The 19,824-nt window shown below is 42.2% G+C and overlaps 1 protein-coding gene across 2 annotated transcripts in view; it reads right to left on the reverse strand.

Moving 5' to 3' along the window:
* Nucleotides 1-910: 910 nt before the first annotated feature.
* Nucleotides 911-19,824, reverse strand: part of LOC125724507 (ephrin type-A receptor 3-like) — a 431,178-nt gene continuing 412,264 nt past the window's right edge. The window contains exons 9-17 of one of the 2 annotated variants that reach the window (XM_049001233.1): nt 19,173-19,243; nt 17,734-17,859; nt 17,162-17,347; nt 12,613-12,674; nt 11,286-11,495; nt 8,206-8,355; nt 5,752-5,945; nt 5,418-5,567; nt 911-4,373 (exon numbers count right to left, since the gene is read on the reverse strand). In XM_049001233.1, coding sequence (XP_048857190.1) covers nt 4,259-4,373; nt 5,418-5,567; nt 5,752-5,945; nt 8,206-8,355; nt 11,286-11,495; nt 12,613-12,674; nt 17,162-17,347; nt 17,734-17,859; nt 19,173-19,243 — 1,264 coding nt within the window. In that variant the 3' untranslated portion in view covers nt 911-4,258. The remainder of the gene's footprint in view (nt 4,374-5,417; nt 5,568-5,751; nt 5,946-8,205; nt 8,356-11,285; nt 11,496-12,612; nt 12,675-17,161; nt 17,348-17,733; nt 17,860-19,172; nt 19,244-19,824) is intronic. The other variant, XM_049001234.1, reaches the window with a different exon arrangement.

The raw sequence follows: 19,824 nt of genomic DNA on the forward strand, positions 1-19,824 counted from the left end.
AAAAAAATTGACAATAAAAGAATGTGCAGTAGACGTGCAGATACATTAAACATTGCTTGTCAATGGACTTTTGTTTTTAAACTAATTAATTAGCAACATTTTTGCAGAATTAAGCACGCGTCTCAAGACTTTCTATGAACACTGTGTTTGTGTGTGTGTGTATCAAGAGAAGTAATAACAAATATTATAATGAATAATCATATGATGTTGAGGCTGTTAACTGGATTTGATTTACAACACAGCGGTACTGAGAACTGGAAATGGCAATACCAAAGATTTGACTACAGCTGACTGCAAACAAACCAGGTAAAATGCAATACTTGCTATTCCTTCTTGTAGCCGGCAAAGACACAATGGAAATGTGAATAGTCTAACAATAATTTTGGAGAAATTTAAGGAGGATTTTAACTCTAAAAATATATAAAGCATGAGAAGGACAGTTTTTTATATGAATTCAAAGGGACATATGATTAGCTTGGCGGCACAAGAATCTTTTATTAGAGCCAGTTACTGACAACCATTTTGCGGTTGTTCGGAAATATGACCGTCTCTTGATATTTGGAACATAACTGGATTGAGGGCCCTAAGTCTGTATTAGTCTCCCTGGAGACAGCAACGGCAATTTAGTTTGAACAAAGCAAAATATAAGGCAATCAAATGCTTAGGTAACATTCTCTCAAAAGATGGTTTGAAACCAGATCAGAGTAAAATTGAGGCAATGTCCACACCAGAAGGCAAAAAGAATTCCTAAGGATGGCCATATTCCAGGCAAAGTTAGTCCCAAACATGTCCTGGGTTACATGAACTTACCAGAGATAACATTATGTAACAGTAGCAAGATGAACATCAAAGAACCTTGCTGAAGTCTATGCTAACAGGGCTCTCTACTCCAGTATTATGATATATTTACTGGCAAAGCTTACCATTGGCACATCTAAAAGTGGTCACAGAGTTGCCTTACGTCCACAAGGAAGACCGGTGGCCTATGTGTCAAGAACATTGACGGAAACAGAATAATACAATTTTATGGGTCACGTGTTACCCATCATCTAATGGCTACATCCAGCAGGATGATGCACAATATCACAAAACACAAGGTATCTCAAACTGGCTTCTTGAACATAACAAGGGGGTATTTCAAGTGTTCTGCCGAGAGTGAACATTCTGGGACTCTACATGACCTAAATGGTGGCACAGAAGACTGGAAGAGACCTCAGGGGGGTCCAGAAAGCAGTCATTTCGTTAGAACGGGCACTCAGATGGATGTTTGATGCAAATTGTCTCTCCACTAATCGATGGTTGTAGCACATAGCACATAGACTACCATCTTTTTAGGCATTAACACTACATTCTCAGCAATCCCTAGCCTACTTACTGCTCAGCTCATCCTGGTAAACGGAAGGGGTTTGTCATGCCCCATGCTGTAAAGTCCACCCAAGCACTGGCACTAGTCAACTCCTGTTGAAGAAGGCTAACTGGTATGATAGCACCTTCATCCTGGCATCCTGCTTCAAATGAGCCATGTCCTGAGCAAGGCTTCTCAGCTCTGGTTCATCTCCATCACCTTCTTCACCTCCCACAGCTCGTCCTGCTACATGCTCATCTATTCTTTCACTTCTGGCCTTTTTCTTGACACAGGAAGAAAGTCAGAAGAAAGAAAGGGCAAAAAATGCAGGGAGAACAAAAAACAAAACTACTACTCACTACTGCCACCTGTTGGGTGTCATTTTCTGATAGGCTGGTCCTGGCCATTGAAATCAAAGACAGGGTAAGGGTGCGAAAATAACAGATGTTTATTAAGGTTTTTGTAAATAAGACAAAAATATGCCAAATAACAGAGGAAAAAAGGTTGAAAAAACAAAAAGGGAAGAAAGAATGAAAGATCCTAGCCATTGTTTATAAACAGTAGGGGGGACTGTATTAGTCTAAAACAACGACATCTGCTATAACCTCTTATCCAGGAGGGCTCAAAGAGGTCTATTATATAGCAGAGCAAAAGCCAGGATAATTAACAACAGGGCAGATTCAAACCTTTTTGTGGGCCTTAATCAATATTTGATTAACACAGTAGTTATCTTCCTTCCCATTCTGACAGGCTGATCAGATGGGGGCGCCCCCTGGTGGCCGCTGGGCCCTAAGCAGCCACTTAGTTTGCTTATGCCTTTGGCAGGCCCTGCCTACCCACTCCCTGACCCAACATGAGGGCTTACCAGATATACAATGGTTTCTAGCACCACAGAATGGCAGAGCGAAGCATTGAAACAACAAATGCCACAACGCATAAAAACATGCCAGAGAACCAAGATTCATATACATATTGGCCAACATAATATGCACACAAGAAAACTACCAATGTCCTTCTACCAGCGCCTTCCATGAAACAAGTGATATCCCAAAGTAAACAGGCCCCTCCCTGCTGTTTCTCTGCCCCCAGGACTGAAACCAATAGTTTAATCTACCGTCCTTTATGTGAACCAAGCAAATTCACGGAAGTTTACTACCGCCGCTCTTTAGCTACTGGACTTTACTGGACCTGCAACAGGTGACAGAAGACATTTTCCTTCTACATATCTGTGTTAACTAAGCCCATGCACTAACTCATTATGACAATATTAAAAGTCGGTAAAGCAAGCAAACGATGTTCCCCATTTTGAAAAATAAAAGTCTGTTGACGTGCGTAGTATGGATGAGATGGTGTGACGGCTCCCAAACGTCACGTAGCTGCTGGTGGAAATAAATATAAACAGCAAAACCACTAGATATAAGCAAACACTACAGAGTAACCACCAGAACTGCTAGCTTTTATTTGCAAATAAATATTCTCATAAATAGGCATATATGTATATATATATATATATATATATAGTCTGTGGGACCTGACAAATGTGTCCTTGGAAATGATAGAAAAATAAAATACAAGAATTATAGGTACTTGTACTTTGTACAAAATATGACCTCCCTTTGCTTAGCAGCACTGCGTGCTAAACAGTGGTTCTCATCCCCTGTTCCTTTAGGCCTCCCGGCTGTGAGAGCGATGCTGTACTTCTGTGAGTCGCGGACATCTTCTGTGCAGGAATACGCCGAGTGCCTTCGCCTGTCCAGAAAACGTGGCTGTCGCCAGCACATCTGCCTGAGGCCCGCTTGTCAGGTAAACATGGCAATTGTTGCATCATCAGAAGACATTCGCTCGTCCGTGCAAGGAAACGCATTTGCCCTTTAATTCCTGACTGAGCTGTGTGTGTAGATCGCTGCTCCTCTATGCCTGTTTGTGGAAGCGCTTTGCTTTACAGGTAAGCGTGAGGGAGCAGGTGGGCTAGCTGCTTGCACACTCTCATTCTGGAGGAGTTGTACACCATGCAAACGTTGATTGTCATTATATATTTCTTTCCCATTTCTCTGATCTCCTAACCTTCTTCACAAATGGATCCCTTCCTCAAAGTACAAAAGAAAGAATTGACCAAAAGCACAGGGTAAGGGTGTATAACATTCAGGTATCTTAATCTCCCCGGGGCTGTTTCATTCGTAACTGTAGCCTTTCCACGGCCCTGATGCCCGCTGTCCCAGATTGCCTGAGGTGAACACTGTTGTACATTTAAAGTCTGTAGTTAAGTACAAAAGTGGACTGTTTTCCCAAGTCGCCTTTTGCTTTTGAAACAACTGCATATATTGCTGAAGTAAATAATGCTGTAATTTAAAAAAAAAAAAAATCTAAACAAAATTTAGATTTTCTAAGGGTTTCACATACAGGACTTCACTTACCTAAATAGCAGGTTAAGATAATAATTGGTAAATTGATCATACACTTAAAATTTGAAAACATTCAGTAGTCTGTACTAAAAAAATGGGCACTCAACTGTTTTCAAGTATTACCATATTGTATATCTTGGGAAGAAGATATAACAAATTAACAATATATTATGATTTCTACTTTAAAATAATGAATACATTAGTTTGATTTGCATTTGTGATAGCAGCTACAGGGTCACAAAACATAGAAAATAGCAGTAGATCACATCCCCAAATCTACCATACAATTCTAAATATCAATGCCGTTGCTGCAGACACAAACACTTGTTGCAACAAGAAATACAATCTCCTTTTGAGCAGCAAATGTTACGAGGGTCATTGTTCCTTGTCTGGCTAATGCAGCTGCGTTCAAGCCCAGTCTGGACTGTTGAGTTCATTTCACGGAAGTCAGAGGATGTCAGTTTGTAGGGTGAAAAAGACAGACGGGATGCAGCTCGACTCAAGCGCAGCCTCATACGTGGAATGCGTCGTCGTGGACATGCAGCAGCTGCAGCCGCAATGTCTGTATGCTGCTCACTATCCGTCTCTGGTGGCCAATTAACGTCACTCCAATTTGCCTGACATCCCTTGGAAGAGGGAAAGGGAGAGAGAATGTAGCATTCACGTATAGACACGCATGCAGATCTGCGTCTAGCCCTCACAAAGCCCAACACGAACAAACTCGCACAAACAGGCACCCACATGCTGAAACACACAGCACACCAATGAAAAGCCGTTTCTCGTACAAATTCAAATGAGAACATTTTTCTTAAGTGTTAATTAGGAATCTAACGATACCGTTTGCTCACGGTTCAGTATGTATCACGGTTTTGGGGGCATCATGCCGGTAAGGTTTCTGTATCCTTATATTTAAGATTAAAAACACATCACCCTTTAATTAAACAATGAACTGTTTATTTTTCCAAATAACCATATATTTAGCTTGGTCACATCACTGTGTAACAGTACATGGTATATTATCGAACCCTTTAGTATACCCCCGGTGGTTCGATATGCACACGTGAGCTATGGAATTACAATACACCTGTCATTTTCCTGTACGTATTGGTGCAAATATAAGATGGTGTTTCCCCTCCAAAAAAATGACAAAAAACTGGGGTTGCCTTATTCTCAAGGACTCAAACTTCAATGTCATTATACAACAGCAGACGGTGTACCGAACGGTTCGATAATATACCGTTTCCTCAAAACTGTGATACATACCAAACTGTGGGCAAACAGTATCTTTACACCCCTAGTATTGACGAAATGTCAGGAATGGTTTGTTTAATAATTTATTATTAACTCAGGGTTGCCAAATTTGGTCAGCTGGCTGGAGTGAGCTTTTCAGTTCTAAACGAGTCTGCAGTCCCTGCACACACACGCTCATGCATTTACATGTATGTAACAGTTTTATTACCTTGTGAATAGTTTGTTAGGTTTGCAAACTACCCCGGCACTTCTGATGTGTCTAATGTTAAGTTTATAATGGAATTATGTAGATTTGCCGTAAGATTTCTCATGAGTGTGAGAGTCTGAAACCGTGAGCGTCACGCCAGATGTGTGAGGGGTGGCAACCCTGAATAACTATTAGAAAACATGTAACCTTCGTATCTCTTTGTTGAACTCACTCAATGGTCATTCTTGAGACAGAGTCCAGTGTAGTGTAGCCTGCAGCCAAGAAATAACTCTTGTATTGGCTCATTTTAATTGAGTCCAGCCAATCACTAATAGAGATGAACAGGGGGTAGTCGGAGACATCTCCGGGGGATTCCGGGAAACTGTGTAGATTGATTAAAAAAAAAAGGAAAGGGTAAGATACAGAAAAAGTAGCTTGGATTCTATTTAGTGTCAATCTACAGGACAAATAGAATGAGGCAGCCTATTAACAGTCCTCAGACTGTTTAGTTTAGCATTTTCCTTTCCCACCAGAGCTGGTCAGCTTTTGTATCTTCTAAGCCCCACCTTTGGATATCTTCCACCAGCATGAGCAGGCTGCTGGGGTTACGGATCAGCTTGTCCAGAAAGCTGACGACGTCGGTGAACTTGGGCCGAAGGCTCCTCTCCTTATTCCAGCAGTGCAGCATGAGTTGATGCAGAGCTACGGGACAGCCCATAGGCGCAGGCAGACGGTAGCCCTCCTCTATGGACAGGATAACCTGCAAAGGCACCATTCCGGTCAAGCCCATGGCCGAACAGAGACTGCAAGCCCCCAGGGCACGGCAGTCAACACACAGACTGTCACCTCCTCACAGACCTTACAGGAATGTGTAAAGACCCATGGAAAGTTTCCCCATCTCCATCAATTTACAGAGGACAGTCGTAAGTGATTGCAGATTTGTCTTGTTGGCCTTGGAAAGTGCACTAACACCTTCAGCTAAGACATGGCAGCTAAAGACTGGCAGGGTCTTCATGCAGCCTGTGTGGACAGTGTCAACAGAGAGCTTCCTTTCCCGTCTGCCATCCTCTGTTCGGCTTTGGTCGGCAAATGCTCGGAAGACCAACACTCCTGCCTGCTGCACCATGCGAGGGCGTCTGTTACCACTGCACACGTACAAAGACGTGGCTGAAGGGAACTGCAGAGACACATGTGATGGCACAATCACTCTTAGAGTGTGGATCGCAGTTTTTGGATTAGTGATGGATTTTACCCATCAAATAAATGTTGTTGATACTCCATCCATCCATCCATCCATCCATCTGCATGCTCAGTGCAGGATTATGTAGAGCCAGGAGCCTATCCCAGGTAGCACAGGACACAAGACAAGAGACATCCTACAAGGGCGTGTTACTGATACAGGGGCTCATTAATTCTGAGACATTTTCATCGCTGAAAATGTGCCTTTTAAAATCTGGAAGCAGTGTCTTAATGGAATTTCAAATATCGCCTTCCTAATTATTTGATTAAATATGGATCCTGCAATATCCAGATCGTGATTCCAAGAACCACTAAGTCGACGAGAGACATCGTTCTTTTTCACCGTCTGTATAAAAAAACACTGAAAGGTCCCTTTCCTGGTTAGTGGATTCAGGATCACACAGCAGCGTCAGACTGAGCATCTACAGTCTTACCATATTCCAGTGTAAAATTACTGCATCTGCTTAACCCCACCTGCTCTCTGGGGACTTCTTAGAAGAAGAATCGCATTAGGTAACGCATCGATCGGTTGGAGTACCATGGCATAGACACACGGCTCATGGCGCCCTCGATCCATTTGCTAAATGTATCTTGTCTCCATGGCTTTTGTTAAAACAGAGCTGCTCTGAAATCCCACGGGGAAGTGTGGTAGGCAAGCAGTTAAAGATCTGGAGATGTAACCAAATGTTTGAAATTCAACCACACTCACCTTGAATTGTTTTAGTAAATTATTCAGTCGTATATCATAAAGTATAAAGCTGTACTCAATAGAAGATGCTTTATATTCATTGGTGGGTGAAGCTACTCCATTTTACTTACACTGATCGATCCATACATCATTTTCAAATAATGGTAATAGGCGGCATTGTTTTATCATACCGAGGTTAGAAAGTAAACATAAAACGTATCCATGTGAGACATTTGCAACATGATTTACGCATCAGTTGCAGCCAGTAGAGAGCAGAGTTTTTAGTGTCCAGTGCCGACTCAAGAGAAGCAGCAGGTGCAGCAGCAAGCTGCCCCCCCCCCCCCCCCAAACACACATATTCTTTGAAAATGCAAGCCTTTGAATAACTGTCTGGGAAAAGTAAAAAAACATTTCAGTCTTAACAGATTAAAAACATACAAAATCTACCAGTGTCACAACTGCAAAATACAGACTTAAAAGGCTTTGGCGAGTGCTGGGTATAACTAGGGATACTGGATTCAGAACGTTCTCTGTATTAGTTTATTCGTAGTCCAGATTGTTATGGGCTGTGGAGGAATGATGGGAAGGACACTGGATGAGACAGCAGCATCCACTTCTGTTTTTTAACAGAATTAAGCAAGTGTCCCAAGGCTGTGATACCAGCCAATGACGAGGCTCCGGTTTTCTTGGCTACATCATCTGCATACGACATGGTAAAGGAGTACCTCGTAAATAAATGTATAACTTTTACAAAAGAATAAATAGTTTGGTAATTTAACAGTATTTCAGTCAGTATTTTTGCTCAATTATTTCCATCCTGCTATGACCCTCCTTGTAGTGTCCTGGGTCAGTGAGTCAGTAATTTATAGCTTTCGATTTCAAAGCAAAATATATATGTTATATATGTATAATCCTTTTAGGAGGAGAGCTATATGCAAACTTTTTATGTGTTCCAATTGCTGTATAATTATCCCCTACTCAACCCTAACCTAAGTAAGTAAGTACTAAGTCATTTATATTCAAAGTTAAGGGATATGTTTCTGCCATGACCCTGGTGGCAGTAAAAAAAATTCAAGGAGTAAGAAGAGCTCACATCCTGATTGGACATCTCCCAGTACGGCCGCTCCCCATAGGACATCACTTCCCACATGACGATGCCATAGCTCCATGCATCACTGGCAGATGAGAACTTCCTGTAGGCAATGGCCTCAGGAGATGTCCATCGGATGGGTATTTTTCCACCCTGAAAAAAAAAATCACAAAACCTTTATCAAACTGTAGATACTCCCAGTTATTTGAAACCAGAGTTATTTTAGAATTCTATATACCCAAAGTACACAAGTATAAATACACAATAGAACACATTAATTTTCAACAGTTCCTTATCTACTCAGAATCACAGTAGTTCAGGGCTTAGGGCACAGCCTGGTCAGGATACCAGTCTACACACACACACACACACACACACACACACACACACAGTGGTGCAATCTTTTTGGGGACTTGCCCATTCATTTCTATGGGAAAAATGCAAACGCTAACTATGACAACCTTAACCCCTACCCAGCCCTAACCATAACCATAAGTAACCAAACAAAATGCAAGAGTTTTTGCATTTTTAGTTTTTTCAATGCAGTCACAGATTTTTATAAAATAGAGTTTTGCAAAGGCATGTAACAATGAATCACGAATTGGTTAAAAATCGATGTACATGTGTGACGATTTAAACCGCTGACGTGGAAAATGAATCGCTACTTTAGAAGTACTTCACGGTACTTTACTTAACTGAAAAACTAGTGTAATATTACATTTGATTTCACGACATCAGTTCGACGTCAGATGTCACTGCGTATCACGTCACCGTCAGACGTTTTTTGGTTTTGACCGAACGTGAGATGGCGAGTGAATTTGAAACTAGAGGACACTCCAGTCTTCATAGCGACTCTCCATTCATTTTTATGGGCATAACTCTAATCCCGACATGACGACTTTAACCCCTACCCAGCCCTAACCCTAACCATAAGTAACCAGACAAAATGCAGTACAGGACTTCTGGCATGTTTAGTTTCTTGATTGCAGTCACAGTTTTTTAGAAAATTGAGGTTGTGTGTGGGGACCAGACATACGATACCCCACATGGTAAGAAGTTACAGGTTTTTATTACTATTTGGTCCCCACAATGGAATAATTATAAAAACACAATGACTGACAGACAGACAGACAGACACACACACACACACACACACACACAAACATACACACTGCAAGGAAGGGAGGTACCAGTTTACTGGAAGTACTAGACTATGTGGAACGGCCAACATACTTCCAATGAACCCACATCTTTGGAGATGTGATATAAAATTGTGGCCCCTCCACCCCACCGTGCTGCACCTTTCCCAGCTACAGAGGAGCCGTCGGATTGCTAGCAAGTTTAAGCACCATTTCTGATAGCCGAATATACACCATGCTTCACAACCTTCATTTATGAAAATTATTATTCTATTTAATTCGGCTTTCCCCCACTAACAGTTCATTCATTTTACGAGCAGACTGCCTTTGAGGAAGAGTATTCCCCTTGCTGCAGACAGAAGCCTGATGACTAGCATCTCATTGGGAAGATGGTGGCGCAGGAGATAGTGCTATTGTTCGGCAACTGGAGGGTTGCAGGTTCGAGCCTTGGTTCCTCCTGATCCCATCAAAGTGTCCTTGAGCAAAACACTGAACCCCAAATCGCTCCCAGTCAGCAGGTTGGCGCCTTGCATGGCAGCCTCTGCCACTGGTGTATGAATAGGTGAATGTGAAGCATGAAATGTAAAGCGCTTTGAGTACTCGTAGGAGTAGAAAAGCGCTATATAAATGCAGTCCATTTACAGTACCATTTATCTCTGGAGCATCTCAAGCTGCCACTGATACAGTGGTCAAGGCCAGCATTCAGCCAGCCTGCAGACTGGGCTGCACACACCAAGGAAGCTGCCTGGCTCATCATTCCTGAGCTCATTATAACTTACTGACTTCGAGGTGCTTTTTACAGAAGTTTTAATACAGTCGTAAAGCTTAATAGATAGGATAAAATACAGCCCTGTGGTCACGGAAGCATTTCATGGCTAGATTTTATAGATGATTTCACAAGAAAGCTGATTGTACCGTTTTCAAAAGCAAAATATGCACAATAACACTAGAGGGCGATCTTGTACTAGGCAGAACTAAGCAGAAGCCTTAACTGGAAGCACAGACGCAGCATAGGGGTTTAATCTAAGTACGTAAAGGAAATGATTATGCAATTTGTAATTAAAGTGAAATCTAGAATTACCTGCAATGCAATCAGGAATTAAACTGATGATTGCATATATTCATCATCTTGTAAGGTTTAAGTCATAAATTCACAGTTTTAATGATCTGTGATTTGTTAAAAATTGCAACCTGAGAATCACTTTGGTGCCAGAGTCAAAATCCTGAGATATCATTTACTCAGCACTGTGCTGTAATCTGTGGGAGTTACGCAGTCTGTGTGTGAAGGAGCAAAACGGAGAAAAAAAAACTATTAAAGAGAATGTTGAAAAACTCCAACAAACCCTAAGAATTCATTTCCAGACCGATTCCAGACAAGGATTTTACACCATCCCAGTAATAAAGAATATGCCAATAAACATGCTATTGTTATTAAATATCATTGTCATTAAAAGTATGGAATATGACTTTGCCTCTCACTATCCCTACTGGGACACAGTCAATTCTGATTCTGCACAAATCCACCTTCAAGACTTCCTGAACATCTGCATGTTCGGATCTGTCGTCCCGAAAATGCCTTGGGCCCCTGAAATCCAATAAACCTTCTAGCAATGGACCATAGAATAAGAGTTAGACTGGTGTTGGCATTGCTCTGAGAGCAGTACCTTATTGGGGTGGGGGGGGGGGGGGGGGGGGCGGGCACGAGGGGTCACCAAGCTTTGACACGAGTGTTTAAAATGGCACGGTGGGGAAGAATATCATGGATATGACAGTGAGGTGTAAGTCAACTGGCGTATGAGCCTGCTTCACTGTGCTTCTCAATTTGGGCTGTTCAAGACGCTTGTCAAAACCAAAAATCTAAGAAATGAGCTTAAGTGGAGCTTTGCACCGCGGATCCAAGAGCCTGTGCCACCTCCCCTCCCCTGGCAGACGTGCTGTACACACCGTGGTGGTGTAGGCGGCCTCTGGGTCGTCCTCCAGCACCCGCGACAGCCCGAAATCGGACACCTTGCACACCAGGTTGCTGTTGACCAGGATGTTGCGAGCGGCCAGGTCCCGGTGGACGTAGCCCATGTCGGAGAGGTGCTTCATGCCCGAGGCGATGCCGCGCAGCATGCCCACCAGCTGGATCACCGTGAACTGGGCGTCGTGCTTCTGCAGGAACAGAAATAACAGTGACTGGGGGGGTGGGGGGTCCATCTGGGCCTGCTTGCGGATATCGGGAAGCAGCTGGTCTAATGCCAGCAAGTATGTGTCCTTTACCATCTGCAGTGAATAAATGAATGAGCAGAGGATGAAAAGTACAGCAAGACAGCCTGACATCATTAAGCTATTCTTGTACGAACAAACTTAGATAGACAGATAGATAGATAGATAGATAGATAGATAGATAGATAGATAGATAGATAGATAGATGGATGGATGGATGGATGGATGGATGGATGGATGGAGTTTGGGGGGTCCCCCCCCCCCAGTTGTCTGAGTTGAAATTAATTGGCAGGGTGAACAATTCATTGCCAAAACCAGCATTACACTCTACTCTATGCTGGCACCCTATAGGTAAACAAAATCATGGGTTGCGTGTGCATCACATACATGCATTAACACATGCGATGAGCAGGATATGGGCTATTTGTCCGCCCAGGTACAAACATGAAATTCCGCCTATGGATTGATACCTTTAAATTTTCTTTTGTTTTGAAGGCTATATAACATTTTCTTTAAGGCCCATATCACATACAATTCAGAGCTCAAAGGAAACAACCTCATCGTGTCAATAAAATATTTACAAATTAACATTACTTTATATTGGATAAGAGTATAGATTTTCAGATAAGACAATATGCTGTTTGCTGTTATTTAAATAAAAAAAAAATCAAATTAAGTATTCTGACAGGAAAGACTCACACACTTATTACCATTTATTTATTTTATTTATTTAGCAGACGCTTTTATCCAAAGCAACACAGAACTGAAAGCAGGTCAGCCAGTCCCTGGAGAAATTGGGGTTAGGGGCCTCACTCAGGGGACCAACGGTAACATCACTCTGCTAACTGTATAGCATTCCAACCAGTGGCCCTCCAATCATTTTGTAAGGTAGATGACAGCTTCCTAACCTCTGATTAAAAACATATTCAGAAAAGCACTTCAATAGACATGATTTAAGGCGCATTTGTCCTTTTTGTTAGTTTCATTCTGTTATTAAGAAAACAGAGTTTATTTACTGTACAGTATATAGAATTTATTTTCAATGGTACTATACTGTACTCACCCTCAGAAAAGAATCCAAAGATCCATTTTCCATGTATTCTACTACAATCATCACAGGTCTACCTGTAAAACATGAAGACAAGCCATTTGGCAAAGAGCAAATTATAACAATATACATTGTGACCTTTGAAATGATTAATTCAACCACAACGCCCAATAGAATCTGTTGTTTTTGCATATGTAGAGGAGCATAAACCACTTCAGTCGAGTCATTAGTGAATCAGGAAGCTGAGTTCATAGCTGGTTGATAATGTCCAATGGACATCTGGCTGAGAAGGTCCAATGGACATTTCCTTCTTTCTGAAAGCCACAAAGATTTAACAGAAGATATAAATATCTTGCAATCTGTCTCAATGATACTTTTATGTTAGCCGAACATACACAGGAACACAAAGACCTCACAGTACTTGGTGCTTTAGATGAATGGTACAAATTCATGCACACATATGCCAGTGTTTTCACAGCTGGCTGTTTACCATGAAAGATTTTTAGTGATTGTTACAATGGCAACAATTAGGGCTCTTTGAGTCAATGTCACTGACAAGCTCGTTTGGCTTTAAATAAGACACTGCAGGTAAATTGCAACTGAAAAGAAACAAATGTGATCATCACTTTCCCCAAAAATGTTTATATGAACTATGCAAATAGGACTGTTTGCAGGTTCTAAAAAATTCTCAGATGCTTGCCCAAAATCGTAAATGAAGGATTCCTTCCTATTCCCTTAACATATAGAGCAGCAAAAACAGTCATTTATTAAAGAAGTGCAATGGCTGGATGTGGTCAATTTGATTAATTCTTTTGCATGTCTAAACATGTCAATTAAAACATCTTGAAAACATTGCAAATTCACAGAGGTTTTCTGGTGCGAGTCTATTTCCTAGAACAGGTGTCTCAAACTATTAGCCTATGAGGCAGTTTCATACACGGTTTGTCCGTTTAACTGGTTATTCAATAATGTAAATTGGAACTTTCAGTGTTACCTACTCTAGTAAGAACACCACACGTTGTCAGTGCTGTTGTCAGTGCTGTATGGAGACGGTTTGATTTCTGCTTCAGTCTCAGAGCTAGCTGAATGCCCATTTGATAAGAATGAATTACATGTATGTTTGTATATATATATATATATATATATATATATATATATATATATATATATATATATATATATATATATAAAACCGAAACAGAACAGTTTAGACCAATTTTCTTCTTTTTGGATTTTCCAGCATAACTATGCATAATTTGCATTTGTCTGAGATTCAATAAATAGTTGAGCTATCACGATATGATATGGTTTAATATGTTTACATAGGTATGTTATTATTTTCATGTTTCTGCAAACAAAAAGTCCGTAGAGCTGCCAATTATATTTGTGGTTTTCAATATAGAACTTTGTGAAATGATTGCAGTTTGGGTATCAGTACTTTTTGTAAATTTTCAGAACATTTTAATCATACCACAATAATACCAATAAGCAGACTTCAGATTGAGCTTATTCCCTACAATGCACTGACCTCAAAGCATAGTTAAGAGATATAAACAAGAACCCAGACATGATTGGACGATTTCTAAGACTCCTACCCTCTTCCTTGCTAGAGTTGTCCAAACAGTTCAAGCAGGTAATGTATATGTTTGGACGCCATGTGAGAAACCTTTCTCTACTTCAATAAATGAGAATGCAGGTCCAGGCTGTCTGATGGTCGTGCCCAGGCCATTCTTAGAGTGTCCACTGTCAACTCCTTCGATGCAAATGTTACTCCTCAAGAGCACTGCCAGGTTTCTGATAGTAAGCAATGAACTAAAACTGACCAAATCACCATGTCCTCAATATAATTAATGACTATATAAATTTTAAATTTCTAGTTGAAATAGACGAGACACTTTCTTTGTATGTCTGTGTGATTTCTCACATGCCCCCTAGGGGGGTACACCACATAACTAGTGACCCCCAGGTAATTTGAGTTTTAGACCCCTGCCTTAGATGAATCTGGAATGTTTATTTTTTCTGAATTAGTTTGCTAAAAATCAATCGTAAAATGCAGTGATTCTAGTAAACTCATCTTCAGTGCCTGTCTTACATCAGTCATTACAATATATTCTGCTTTACTTTTCAATCAGGGAATGAAGTCGACGTGGGTATGGTTAGGCAAAATTTAATTTTCACGACTGTATCGAGTGCTTTTAGAATAAATTATGTGATACGGCTGCATAAATTGAAACCTGTGTGAGAAATGACTGCTCTCCTATAACCTAATTTATTTGGCTGGCAGAATTTACACTGTTCATTTTCAGATAAAATGGACCCATCCTCACATTCATACCAATAGCAACAAATGCCAAGTGGAAGAAAGGTACAATTCTCTGCATACTATTGAGATAGCAGTGTCAAATCACCCCCCTCCAAATGAACTCATAATTGGCTAACAGTCTGGTATTGCCCCACCTTCCAATATGCTATTCCTGTCAGCCCCGAAATACATTTCATTCAGTCAAACTGAAACATGTTAATTAAAAACAGACTGCAGCCAGCTACTCTGAATTCGGCCGGAAATGGCACACGGAAAAAAAAAATAGTTTGGATATTCTGGAAATGTTCTGGTTGTGTCCTGGAAAGTAAAAGAGAGCGAGGCACGAACGCTGCGGTGTTCAAAAGTAGCTACAAAAGCATCATCATATAAAGGAACAAGCACGTAAACACGCACACACTGTGGGGCCACCGACACATCGGGACCATCACCTGGATGCGGCAGGTAGCGGACAGCTACGCGTAATTCCTCTTCACTACGCTCCGGCGCCATTCTCTGCTAATTAGTCTCCGAGGCAGTTGGAAAAGGAAAACAGCAGATGGTGTCCTGCTGGGTGCAGAGGCAGCCGACTGGAGCAGCGCTGCCACGGCGGCACGTGTGAGGTGGCTGCGCGCCATTCGGAGAGGTGTGTCATGTGTGAGGGATGATTCGCACTGATACTGCCGCTAAGGCGCGCATGCTAATGAAGCTAGCGGTCCCTGTGATGCTGAAGCCGCGCCGACATCCGCTATTCGATATAACACAATCGTCACGATGATCCAAATATACGCACTCATCAATATCCTTCATTCCATCGCCAGAAAGGATTTTCCCACTCAGCCATTCTCCACTATATGATCCCAGTGATCGCTACTGGGAGATTCAAATAGAGTGTCGCTCACTTGGAATTGTACATAACTCAGCTTCACAGGGGATGTTATTGTAGACTGGTAGTCGGAAGATGGCACAAGCCCTTCAAAAATTTACACAAGAGCCATAATTTACTAGCTCTATATGCTCTAAGAGAAGATCAGTGTTTACTATGGGCAGTCTGTAAAGAATCAATAAAAATAAATTGCACAACACTAATCCTGGCAGGTCTGATTCCCGGTTCCCAGCCTGTTACAGAATACAAAAAAAAACAAAGAATGTTCTTTGAGTAATGACTTCTTTTCTCCCTGAGGACGTGAGAAGGGTTTCTGTGGTTTCTGATCAGCAAGTGATCTGTGTCCGTGGGGTGGGGCTGGGAGCCACAGGGGGCCGGCGTGGAGCCAGGCCGGAAAATGAGCAAAATGCAGAAGCCGGGAAATGGCCAAGCTGCTGGGAATCCGGAGCGACTCGCGCAAACCTGGGCTCTCAGCACAGACGGGGCCATTATCGCCTGTTTATCCGAACTACAGTCGCCATGACGATTACCGAGGCTGAAAAGACTAATACTGCCTTTACCTCAAAAGGACAACCTCATCGCATAAGACACAAAAGTTTCTGACACAAATATGCAGTAAATGTCTTTCAAACAGTTCTTATTTCTATATTCTATTAAGTTTGTCTGTTTTCCTTTAGGAAGTCATTGATTAGACACATTAATTAAACATTACTGCTGCTTCTTGACAATGTATCTCAAGATACATTGATGCATCTACACCGCCTGCTTTTCCACATCTAAACAGATAGGGGGGGCGGGGCATCTCCACTCCAGGATGAGGATTCTCACGCGGTCAAGGTGACGATCATTTGCTCCCGCACTGATGGGAGTAATCTCTGAAACATTACCTTCTGTGAGATTTCCAGACTATTGCTGTCAGGGGTGTTGGGTGGACTGCAAATCATGGCTTGTGTGGACCACAGAAGCCAAAACAAGCAGGATATGATCATCACGTCCATTTCTGTAACCATCGTCATTACAGATTCTGTACTGCAATCACTGCTGCTTTTCTGGTGTTAGCAGAAGCGTGAGGGGTCTTGCACATGCCCCCATAAATGCACATGTAGGCTGCTCTACCTCCTGGCCCAGGAGGCCTCTGGGGCTTGCTGAGAGTGCTCATGTGTGGTTCCTGCTTGAGGCTGTGCTGCAGCAGGCCTGCCGCTCCTGAGTCAGAGGTGCGTTACTTTCCCACGCCTTCAGTCTGTCACCTTTACTTATTACGTACTAACGGGGCACGGTGCCGTCTGTCTCAGCATGATGGGCGTATTCAGATAAAATGCTAGCTCTCCATTCTGGCTACATTGTATTCTTTGATCCTTTATTAACATTGTTCTACTTACTTTTAGTGACCACACCCTCCAGCCGGATGATGTTGGGATGGTCAAACTGGCCCATGATGCTGGCCTCCCGCAGGAAGTCCCGCCTCTGCTGGTCCATATAACCGCCCTTCAGTGTCTTGATGGCCACAGCGATGTCCTTCTTTCCTGGCGTGCGGAGGCGCCCGCTGCAGACCTCTCCAAACTCACCTGCGGAAACCAGCTCCTTTGCTCATGCCACCAATCACGCCGAACTGCTACTGAGCTCGGGCAGAGCTTTATTGGCTGCACTACTGAAGATTATCCACTAGGTGGCAATCATGGATCATTAGAAAAGTAACAGTTTGCATGGAGTAATATTAACTTTCAGGGCTTCGAGTTACTGAAAACTCACACACGTCATTTTTTTATTAAAAATAAATCATATATGCTAAATGTTTAATTTTATAGGCATTTTTAGTCATATGAATTAAAGAAATGTTAAAAATAATGATACAATTAATAAAGGTATGAATTAATTATACCTATAATGAATTTTGACTCACAAAATGTACTTGAAATCGTAGTGATCAATAACTCCAAATAAAAGCACCCACCTGCTCCGATTACTCTCTCAATCCGAATACGGGTGGGATCAATCTCTTTGGCAAACTCATGGACGGCCTGTGTGGGGTCCTCATAGGTGTCTGGGTCTATGTACGTCTTTATGCCTGGGAAGGGGACTGGGCCAGACAAACAGGGAGGAGATGGTGCTGAACTCAGACATGGCAGAGGATGCACTGTGCAGATACAAACATGATTCAGGCTGTACAAGGGATCCACAATCCTGCTGCTGGCAGCTTTGAGTGCTTTGTTCTCACATACTGTCGAAAAAGCAAGCATCCAAGCGGTGACCTCCAAACGACCTCTGTGCTTGGAAACACAATTCTGGAAGAGGCATCAATATGCAGTTCTGTCTTGATCTATTCTGTCAAACCACCAAGGCCAGTTCTGAAAGCCAGACAGGCTTTCTGTTTGCACAGGACCTGTACACAAACGGGAAGGCTGGCGCCATGCGCTGAATGGTTAATGAAGCCTGGGTGGGACCGCAGACAGAGGAGAGTAAGTAGCCTTAACGCAACTAGCATGCTTTCAAACATGTCTGATTATCTAACAGTGCAACGTTTCTGTCCGTGCACCTGCAGGCCATACTCCTTCTTAAAAGGCACTGGCAGGCCAGCGACGTAACTCAGCTGTGAGAGGAGACCAAAGAAGACCCTAAAACAAAGGGCCTATTTATGACTCCTGCACCCCACTTGGTGCTTCACCATTCTGCCTGTGTTAATGCACCCCTCCATTTTTTACATCAATCTTTCATCGCAGGAGTAAGTTATTCTGGGGAGGTGGATACGGAGACAAGAAAAGAGACAGGCTCCGTCTTTTTTTCAAATGAAGAGCTCAAGATTTTCAGCACGGAGTGATGGAAAGGACAGGCAGAGCTTCAAAACAATGACAGGAAGAGGCCTGAGGGTGTAACGATGACACGAAGTGTATGAGGTGCATGCAGGTGGCAATTAGTCACACAAGCCGCAGCTTGCTTGTTTGAATATATTCTTCAAAACATCTTAGAAGGCAGAGCAGTCCTTCATACCACCTGTGGTTTTCCTGTTCTTCCTCCACCCAAAACAATAACCAGTCTGCGTTTCTAACCCGAACTGCAATGATGTGGCACATTCCAAGGCCAAAAGTAATGATACCTTATCACTGACACACATTAACATGTGTTATGGATTAACACACATGTAAAGATGGCCTACAGATGACTTTCGATCTAAACGACCCAAACTGCTTACTGTTTCATCTACTAAGTTTTATGATGATACATTTTTCTTAACGAACTCAGGTTAACTAGTTTGCCCAGGGGTACAATAACGGAATGAAACTTCTGGGAACCTCTGGCCAAATATGCACCACCAATAGGATATGTAAAAAAAAAACAACATGGTTGATTATTAAGATTATAAAACATTGATGCAAACGTGAGCTCCGAACTTACTGTGTCCGTTCTGATAGTGCGCTCTCCGTTTCTCGTCAGGCCTCATCTTGGCCTTGATGTACCACTGACACCTAGAACCAGATCAAGAACAGAACTATCAGATGCAGAATGAATCCTAAGCCACCCGGAGGGAAGGAGATGGAAACGCATATGCATGGTGCACTGTTCTACGCTCCTGCACCTCCCTGCAGCTGGACCGCAGCTCTGAAATGAAGAACCAATGACATGTTTTGAAACAAAGCCTTTGATGCAGCTCATCTTACTGGTCCATCCTTCGTGGTCAGCGAGGGACTGCCTGTAAAAACATCCACTTTATTTTCTCTGCTGCATTTGAGTGCTTTTTTATATTATATATATATATATATATATATATATATATATATATATATATATATATATATATATATCGTTTGACAAGACATATACTGTATGACAGGTGTTGCAGCGATTACTGTGTAACACTTCTAACCTTCTTCTTGTCCAGAAATGCTAATGTACCACAACGGCTGACAATACGATGAGGTGACGATGCTGAGGATTAGAGGAGAGGGAGCAGCTATGGATAAACTTTCAGCTAGTTTCCAGCGCTGTGATGTTTTTGATCACGCTTCAATCACCGTGGTGTTCCGGTAGAGGATTCCGACTGGAATCT

This window comes from Brienomyrus brachyistius, unplaced genomic scaffold (genome assembly GCF_023856365.1).
Source record: "Brienomyrus brachyistius isolate T26 unplaced genomic scaffold, BBRACH_0.4 scaffold57, whole genome shotgun sequence".
In the NCBI taxonomy this organism is placed as follows: Eukaryota; Metazoa; Chordata; class Actinopteri; order Osteoglossiformes; family Mormyridae; genus Brienomyrus; species Brienomyrus brachyistius.